Source organism: Chamaea fasciata, unplaced genomic scaffold (assembly GCF_029207755.1).
Source record: "Chamaea fasciata isolate MVZ Bird 193981 ecotype frontalis unplaced genomic scaffold, bChaFas1.0.hap1 SCAF_4, whole genome shotgun sequence".
NCBI classification, from domain to species: domain Eukaryota; kingdom Metazoa; phylum Chordata; class Aves; order Passeriformes; family Sylviidae; genus Chamaea; species Chamaea fasciata.
The window spans coordinates 3,220,257-3,229,623 of record NW_027094089.1 but is presented as its reverse complement, the minus strand read 5'-3'; the positions used below and the strand labels follow the sequence as shown (position 1 = coordinate 3,229,623).

Below are 9,367 nucleotides of genomic sequence, written 5' to 3'. Positions count from 1 at the left end.
AGAAAGAAGGGGAAACCGACTTCCAGGAACGACGGCACAACCTCTCTGCTCCCGCGATAACCGATCCCGACCCAAAAAAACCCTGAAAAAGATCCCTGAGAGGGGAAAAGGGAGGCGAGAAAAGAGAAAGCCCGGAATCCAAACGGCAGCAAAAAAATACCCCGAAACAAAACCCTGACCGGCCGCCGCCTCCGAGCGGGCGGCGGGAGCGCTCCAGAGGCGCGGCAGCGGCGCTGGGGGCCGGCGCGGCTCGGAGCGGCCCGCCTGCCCGTGGCGGCGGCGGGGCGGCTCTCCGCGGAGCGGCGCGGAGGCCTGGCGGCGGCGGAGAGAGCGCCCGCTCGCCCGCCGCGCCGCGCCGGCCGCCACCGATGCGCTGCCCCGCCGCCGCGCCATGACCCTTAGCTCGGAGATGTCCGAGGCGTCGACGCTGGCCGAGGAGACCGACATCGATGTGGTGGGCGAGGAGGACGACGAGGAGGACGACGAGGAGCCGCAGACCCGCCGCCGCCGCCGCCGCTCCTACGCCGAGAACGAGGAGGAGGACGAGGACGACGACGAGGAAGAGGACGAGGAGGATGTGGGCGACCTCCACGCTGCCGCCCTGCTGCCGCGATCCCCCGTGCGCGGCGGAGGCGTAGGTGACGGCGGCGGCGGGGCGGGCGGCGGGGACGCTGCCGGTGGCTCTCGGCCCCCCTCGCGGGTTGGCCCGCAGAAGGCGACGGCGGGCGGCGGCGGGGCGGGCGGCGGCGGCGGCGGCGGGGCGGGCAGCGGCGGCGGCAAGAACAGCCTGGTGAAGCCGCCCTACTCCTACATCGCTCTTATCACCATGGCCATCCTGCAGAGCCCCAAGAAGAGGCTGACGCTGAGTGAGATCTGCGAGTTCATCAGCGGGCGCTTCCCCTACTACCGGGAGAAGTTCCCCGCATGGCAGAACAGCATCCGCCACAACCTCTCCCTCAACGACTGCTTCGTCAAGATCCCCCGGGAGCCCGGCAACCCTGGCAAGGGCAACTACTGGACGCTGGACCCCGAATCCGCCGACATGTTCGACAACGGGAGCTTCCTGCGCCGCCGAAAGCGCTTCAAGCGGCAGCAGCTCCCGGCACCCGAGCTTCTGCTGCGCGCCGTGGACCCCGCCGCCTTCCTCCCGCAGCCTCCGCCGCAGCCCCCGCAGCAGCCGCCCTGCGCCTACGGACCCTACGGCTGCGGCTACGGTCTTCAGCTCCAGCCTTACCACCCCCACTCCGCCCTCTTCGCCTTCCACCACCCCTCTCCGCCGCCCCGCCAGCCCCCCGCCGCCTCCGGCAGCGCCCCCGGTGCGGCGCTGCCCCCCGCCGCCGCCGCCGCGCCGCCGGGCCCCTTGCTGCCGGCGGCGGAGCTGGCACGGACGCCCTTCGGCTACGCGCACCCGCTGGGCCCGGCGCTGGCGGCCTCGCTGCACTCCGCCAAGCCCGGCAGCGGCGCGGCGCTGGCCCGCTCGCCCTTCTCCATCGAGAGCATCATCGGGGGAAGCCCCGGCCCCGGCGCGGGCAGCAGCTGCGCCTCGCAGTCAAGCGCGGCGCCGGGGCTGGCCCGCTCGCTGGGGAGCGCCGGGAGCGGCCTGCCCCCCGCCGCCGCCCTGCCCGCCACCCCCGGCTTCGCGGCACGGATCTCTAACTGTTAAGTGTTTGGGAGTCTTTCCGAAGGTAGGATCTGGGGTATCTCCTTTCTCCGCCGCTCGGACGCCCGGCGGACGCTGCCCGCGGGGGCTGCCTGTCTTTGCGTGGGGATAAATTGTGACGGGGCTCGGGGGCCGTCCGCGGCCAGCGACGGACCTCCCGTGACCTTCACTAGTGCAAAGCCAGGTGTAGACCTAGATACTGCACGGGCAGGCGGTCACGGCATCGGAAAGTTACTCGCTACTCCTTAAAAAGAAACAAACGTGGTGATAAATAATGTCTCTAAACTGTTAAAGTTCAGAGATTCTCAGGTCTAGGAGCTTGAAAACAGTAATGTACAGGAGAGGAAAAAAAAAAAGGCTTGAGGGAGGACAGCAGAGCAATACTTTTTCATTTAGTACACTTGTCTCATGTACTTTTATAAAAGAAAAGATTAACGTGTTTACACAGAAGAAAGTCAAGATTATCATTTCTTATTTTAACCTGTGTTTTGTATTATAATAGACTTACGGAGTTTTTTATTTTGTACTTTATGCGTATTCTTTACAAGGAATATTGTTAAAATTACTGGCAAGTATTATTGTACCATTTTAATGTAAAATTTTTACACATTTTCAAAAATAAAATTTTTAATTTTCAAAAAAAAAAAAAAAAAGAAAAAAAGGAAAAAAAGAAAAAATAATCAGAACCCAACCCAAAGACCAAAGGAGCCCAGCCAAACAATTGGCTTTGGATCCTTCCCTTCTTAGCACTTCTTCTTTCTTTGGGACACTGATATTTTTTTTCTTTGGGATTCATAGCAAAATAGTCAAGGAATATTCTAACTTGAAATTCATTATGTGCAGATTTGACCGCGAAGAAGAAAATAAAAATATGTTCTTTGCAGTCAATGCATTGCTAACCCTAGCCGATAAAGAAAAAAAAAAAAAAAGAAAGAAAAAAAAGAAAAAAACACAAACCAAACAATAAAAAAACAAACAAACAAAACAACACAACACCAACAAAACCCCCCCAACAAAACAAAACAAAAAAACACTCTACAAGAAAACAGCAGGAACGAAAGAGGGGATAAATAGAAATAGGTCTCTCTAGAGGGAGTAAAGCCCAGTTCCGTAAGGCACCAATCAGGGGATTGATTAAAAAGCCGGTTTAAAACTATTTTTATACTTTTGGGTGTGTTTTAAATCACAACTGCATCATCGTTTGGTTTCCAAGAGGCCCAAAGGAAAATTCTACTAATAAAGGGCATGCATTGAACTTAAGAGAGATTTGTTCTAGACACTTATGTTTCTGTGACGATAATAGTGGCATGTGTTTCTACTTTTCAATACATAAAGTATAAAATGCGCTTTGTAATATCCTCGTGTGACGAGTTGATTAAGTGTATAAGCTGTCGAAGTAAGGATATTTAAATGTACAAAACAAACCATGAAAGCAGCTTTTCTGATTTCAAACACTCGTTTTTAATAGCATAAGATCGATAGATATCTATTTTATAGACTTTAAATTTTTTTAACCAAAAATTCGGCCTCAAATATTCAGAGCTTATATATGGAAAAGAGAATCGCATGTTTTAAGAGTAGGCGTGTGAATGCTTGTTGTGGGCTAGGAACACGCGTTTTTCAAACCAGGGAGGCGCTTTTCGACTACGACTGTATTTATAACAATTTAGGAGACTCGGGGATCAATTATGTAATTTTTCATAATAAAAAAAATTAAAAGGGAGGGATGCTTTTTACTGCTCTTTCGAGTGAGGAGGGGTTTTACATATAGAAGTACTTGGTTTAAAATATTCTCGTAGATAAAAAAGTGGTGCTTCTCTGTTTTGTTTGTAGAAATGCTGTGTTAAAATAGTGGGTTTCAAAAAGCAGAAAGACTGAACATAAGATCTCTGCTGGGCTCCATTTGCAGTCTGGAGCTGGAAGGCCTCTTTGGGTGTCCCGGGTTCCTTAGGAGAAAAAGAAGTGAAGTCCGTTCTAACTTCTGAAACAAAAGGGGAAATACCCCAGAGGCACCGTGTACGTATCCTCCGGGGAGAGCACGCCTTTTCACCGGAGACCCATTAATTCACTTTCCCCGGCACTGGTCGGGGGATGCGCCGGTGCAGCGCGGACTGCCGAGTTAAGCAGAGGCCCCCCACCCTCGAAGAGGCAGATAAAATCAAGCAGGGAAAGGTTTTGCGGGGAGGAAGGCAGCTGTGGCCGTGCGGCGGTGCCAGGGTCCCCGAGGAGGGATGCTGCTGGCCCTCAGTCTGGGCTCTGTCTGCTCGAGTCCCAGCGATCTCCACGAGCAGTTACACGACAAGGGGAGATTCCGGCGACCCACCCGGTTTGTTTCTCTTGGCTTCTCTGCAGTAGAACCCGGCGGCCTCCCTCATGCAGAGCCCGGCCCAGGCCGGTGGACAGTCGGGTCCGCGTGTGCCCACCGCCCGTCCTTCAGGTCTCCTCAGAGGTATATGGCAACCAAACTGCTTGGCCCCTTGCTCCTTCCACGCTTTTCCCCGGTTGTCTGCATCCCGTGCGGAAAAGACCTTCCTTTGGAAGCTGATGGGAGAAAATTGCAGTCGGTGGTATAGATTTTTTTTTTTTTTTCTGTAAGGAGAAAGGAGTCGAGGAAGAGGTCTGGGGTGCTGGTGAAGGACTGTTTTGCCTGTTCTCCTCGGGTCGGCGGGGAAGCCGCCTGGCCTCGGTCCCGAGGGTCCCTGTTTCCCCGCTGCTGCCCCGGAGCAGGTGCCGGCAGAAAAGGCGCCGGCCCCACGGCCCTTTGATGAGCTCGCAGCACCGTCGGGCCGCAGCGCCCCATTCGCATGCTAATGGCCCGCCGTGCTCTCCGCGGCTTTCAGGACTAACAGAGAGGCTGACAGTGGAGTCCTCGCAAGGACCGAGCCCGAGCGAACAATTCGTCCAAAGTAGTCTGGGCCCTAATAAACGGTCTGGTAGGACATGCAGTATAGTGTCGGCTCCTTCTCCTCCCAGAGACAAAGTGCGGATTCATTAACCCGTCTCCTTGCTCATCATATCCCCGTAGGGTTGAGAGACGAATTCCTGGGTCTGAATTGGGAGGGGATTGCTCTATGAGGGGGCTAATGTTTCAATCAGTTCATCCTGAAGGACCACACAAAAAGAAACTTTTTAGTTTATGGTGCTATTATGCAGAGTTTTAATCTAGGGATAGATTTAGCCAAATGTTATCTATTGGGAATTTAATGAAGCCCTTATGTATTCAATCGTCTTTTATGCCACACACAGTGTCTCTATCCAGAAACGTTTCCTTCCACATAGTTCTTTGTCTCTGATGGGTGATTTATATATTTTTAATTAGGTTTTTTAAAAGTTATTTCTTTTCAAGTATCTTGTATAACGTTTCTCTTAAGCAGGACTGTGTTAGGTCCCTTCCCACATCCCCTATAAAAGAGGTTTCCCCTTCCCTCCCTGGTTTCGAAGATGATTAGTTTGCACGTCCACACACTGCGCCCTTCCCGCTGGAGCGTTCCCTCTGCCTTGTGTGGAGGGGCCGGACATGATGCCCACTCTGTCGACACTGCCGTGAGCTGCCACGGGCAGTGCGGTCCGGGGGTCCTGCCGAGCCCCGCAGCTCCCGTGCACAGCTCCCCGGCCCTGCAGCTGCTCTCAACCCAAACCTTCCCCACCAGCACCGCCTTTGGACCACACCTAGAGTCTGGTTTGTGTTTTAGGTGCGGCGAGAAGCACTCTCCTGAGGTCAGGGATGTGTACATCCCGTGCTTGCAGGCTGGTTTCAGATACCCAAGGGCGGCCCCATCACGAAGTCCGGAAGATGAAAGAGGGGGGCGAGGCTCTCACCTGCACTCAGCTGCTCCCTTTTCTTGCAGGGCTGGTGGCGAGGGCAGAGCACACGGTCGCCCCTGTCGAGACTGAGGCCTGTTCAGGGGATCTGTGGGAAAGCGGGTCTGGTTTAACTATCGCTTGGCACGGCCTGGGGACTCCGCTCCGTGCGTAATACTTTCCCTCAGTACGTACAGTAAGTACCGCTGTAGTCTCTGATAATATTGTATTTGACAGAAATAATGGAAATTACGATCGTGGCCAAGCTCTCTCTGCTCTGGGGCTTGCTAACCAACGCAGATCCGTTTTCAGCTTGCTCACAGTGGCTCCACCACCTGCAGTGGTATTTCCCCTGCTCCCCTCGGCGACGGGCCGCACACACCACCGGAACCCCAGCACCGGCAGGGACCGGCTGCCCTGTGCCCGCAGCTGGGCGCATCCCGACCAGGTAGGTGTACGCCTCCTCCGTTCCTCACCCCCCCCCCTCCCCCAAGCTCCAGTAATCTGCTGCAGGTGACTGCAAGGCCTCTCCACTCTTCTTCAAAAGTCCTTTCTCACTTGCAACCCTCACCGTGAGCGCCACGTCGAGCAGCGGGTCTCTGTTCGCTGCCCCTTCCTGCGCTGCAAAGCACGACCAAGATGTGGAGGAGGAGACATTCACGCAGAAATTTGTGTACGTGTGTGCAGGAGAAAGTAACAAGCTACTGCCGGATCCACGCTGCGGCAACAACTGCTCTCGGTGCCTCATTACGCAGACGGGTGCCCGTCGATTTTGGGGAGAGACGGAGAAAAACGAACGCGAGTTCCAAGTGGATAAACCTCTCGCTCTTGTTTTCCGCTTGCGGAAGAACTCTGTTCCCCGCTGCTAGTCCCCGCCTGGAGGTGTACCGCGGGCAGTCGGCTCTGGAAACACGCCGGCCCCTTCCCGGCCGCCTGGCTCGGCTCGCCGCTCGGTCACCGGCACGGCGGAAAACAACAAAGGCAAAGGCTGCGGGGTTGGGAAGGCACGCACCGGGAGCCCGGCGGACAAACCCGCCACCAGCCCGGCTGCCGCAGTGCGGGTGGCACCGAGGTCTGCGCAGCAGGGCAGAGCCTCCGCGGCCTTGGCCGTGCTCCGCCGAGCCTCATCATGGGAGCGGGGAAGACAGCCGGCGGCGTCTCGACGGGGATCACCGCGGGAAGCCCACGGGAGACACATAGCGAACCAAGATGCGGTCTGCGCCACGGAGAGACCTATCGGCCAGGCATCGTAGTGCCCAAAATGTACATATGGACTGCACGAAAGCCACCTTCTCTCTCTCTCTCTCTCTCTTTTCTTTTTTCTTTTTTTTTTTCTTTTTTTTTTTTTAATTTTTTTTTAATTTAGCGCTGTGTCTCGTCAACTTCAGAAATTCTACCGCTGAGCTGAATTCAGAAGGAAAGTTGAGGTTGCGGGTTTTTAATTTTTCTAATCAAAATAATTAAACTCTCACTTCCTCCAAACCACAGGAGACCTGTTGAATTGATTCTGTTACCCTTTCGCTGATACGGTAAAACAGCCATGCAGAAATCTGCAGGCCCCCATATTTAGGTGATAGATTATGCAATTTATGTCAGAAGCAAAGGGATAATTAGATAATTCAGTTGTTGCATTCATTCGTTCCTTAAGGCTAGGAAAGCCTTATATCTACGGTCAATCCGAAGGTATTTCTCCCCCCTGTGTGCAATAGGAAAACACGTGAGTGCACCGAAACCCTTATGGACGTTCAGGAGTGTGTGTCTCGCACCCGGCGATATCACCATCCAGTGCCCGCACAACTGTAGCACTGCGATCGCTCCTGCTGATTGCCCAGGCTTTGGAAAGTCCTTTTAAAACTCGTGAATGAATGTCTCTTTGTACCACAGTGATGGCAGTACTGCTTCTGTAGTTTCATTTGCAGGAGAGTACATGCACACCTGTATACACGAGATACATTAAACACGGACAATCAAGATTAATGATGTGATTTCCCTGCGTTTTCTTTTCGTAAAATAAACACTGTCACGTCTGCTTATTCAACAACAAGTGGGAGAAACAGGATAGCTTTCTAATACACGGGTATACAGTGGAATTCCACCTGTGTGCTGCACAAGCCAGAGTGAGGGGGCTGTGTGTAGAGGAGAACAGCCTCTTCAAATAGATGATTTAAAAGAACCATTAGTGGGAATTAAAAAAAAAAAAAAATGTCGCCAGTGCCGAGCGAGAAGGGTCAGATACGTCTAGTGACTTTGCTAGAAAGTGGACGGGATGGGAAATTACGAACCATGGGGAAAATCATTTATACTTTCTTTCCAGCCTGCCTCTGCACAAAATGCCGTCTGGGGCTGCTCGGTGGGCTCTGTCAAACATCCCTCCCTCCTTCATGGAAGTCCTTAACCTGTCTTTCTCATGCAGACGGCGCTGCCTATGGGGCAGCACATGCAAGTGTGTGTCCTCTCACTGTCCCGCAAGGAGCCGGAGGCCCCACTAACACCACACCGCAGATCTCTTCCCCTCTACTTCTCGCTTCTGTATGAGAAGCCGAAGGGTGGCCCTTCTTGAAAATCAACCGCTTTTAGATCGCTTTCAGTACTGCTTCCATCGCGATGTGTCCTCCTCTTGGTGCTCAAACATCTGCCGGCCCCGGGACATGATTTTCGGTGGAATCCTCAGTCCCGCCCGTCCACCTCTAAGGCAGATCTCCCTTTCGGCGCAACGCAGCGGGGCTACCGACAAGAGGTGTGGAGCTGATGTTCTTCCTTTTAAAAAGCCTGTCTTCCCCTCCAGCCTCCTCCCCACCCAGAAGGGAGTCCGCAACAACTTGCTAACACACATGGGCAACCCAAACCTAGCGCTTCTACAAGATATTTTGAAACCGGTCCCGGAGATGCTGCTGCGCCTGCGGCTGCAAGACGGCGTGGTTCTACCGAGTAAAGCGGCACCCGCGGCCGTGCCGGGGCGGAGCCGGGGGCCCTGCCGGCGGACCGGCGGGAAGGACCGTGCTCCGTGCCACCTCCCGGCCCCAGGTACGCCGCCGCCATCCTAACAGGTCTGTCTCGGCCGCCCGCCGGTGGAGCAGACCGCTGCTGCCGTGGACGGAGCGCTCTGGGTTCATAACTCCCCCCCGAGGAGGAGGAGGAGGAGGGAGAAACCTTCGGCCCAGTCCTGTCCTGCCGTCGACACCCACCCGTGGGGCGCGCGGGGGCGTGTGGGGTGAGGGGAGCCCGGTGCCGGCGCTATAAATCCCTCGGCAATTGAGTTCTGCACCTTTGATTTGGAAAATCGGATTCTTTGAGTGGAAACAGTTGACAGGAACTTAAAAGGATTAGCTGCATTCCACACAGGATCATTTTTACTCGTAACATTTTGAAACGATTGATCCCTTCCAGACCATAAACAATGTCCAGAAAAATGATCTAACGAGGACTTCCATTGTTTCCTTTTGTCTACGAATCCCCTTTGCCAGCAGTTTGATTAGGGACTTTGACAGGCTGTATTGTAATCACAGACACGTACACACACCCTTTCCAGAGATAAGTATTGAATTTGAAACAGTTCGTAATTTGGTTCGCAATCTCAATCTGTCAGAAATCGAGTAATGCGGAGAAAGGCAGGTAGGGGAAGAAGGAGCAAGGAGAGCGAGACGGAAAGGAATGGGAGCTCAGTTATCACAGAAGGCCGAAATGAGAGGTGGGGGCATTTTCCAAGCTTCTCGTGCTGGCTTTTGTACCGGCCTGGCAGAAGAAAGAGTAAGAGAAGGTCCACAGGTGCACAAGCCTGCTCGGAACACAGAGCGTTCATTCCCCACCGTGGCCCGAGATGACTCGAGATCCGCGGGCTCTGCTTTGTCCCTCTCCCCTCCTCTTCCCTTCCCGTCTGAAGGCAGGAGAGTTAAAGGGGGAGGGAGC

The 9,367-nt window shown here is 54.2% G+C and overlaps 1 protein-coding gene across 1 annotated transcript; it reads left to right on the top strand.

Annotated features, from left to right (window-relative positions):
• The first annotated feature begins 388 nt into the window (after positions 1-388).
• On the top strand, positions 389-3,016 carry FOXD1 (forkhead box D1). The gene has a single exon (XM_066182264.1). It carries the CDS (start codon positions 392-394, stop codon positions 1,661-1,663), a length of 1,272 nt encoding a protein of 423 aa, XP_066038361.1. The 5' UTR covers positions 389-391; the 3' UTR covers positions 1,664-3,016.
• The last annotated feature ends 6,351 nt before the right edge of the window (positions 3,017-9,367 follow it).

Coding starts and splice junctions, on each gene's coding strand:
- FOXD1 (XM_066182264.1), top strand. CDS start 392: ATGACCCTTAGCTCGGAGATGTCCGAGGCGTCGACGCTGGCCGAGGAG.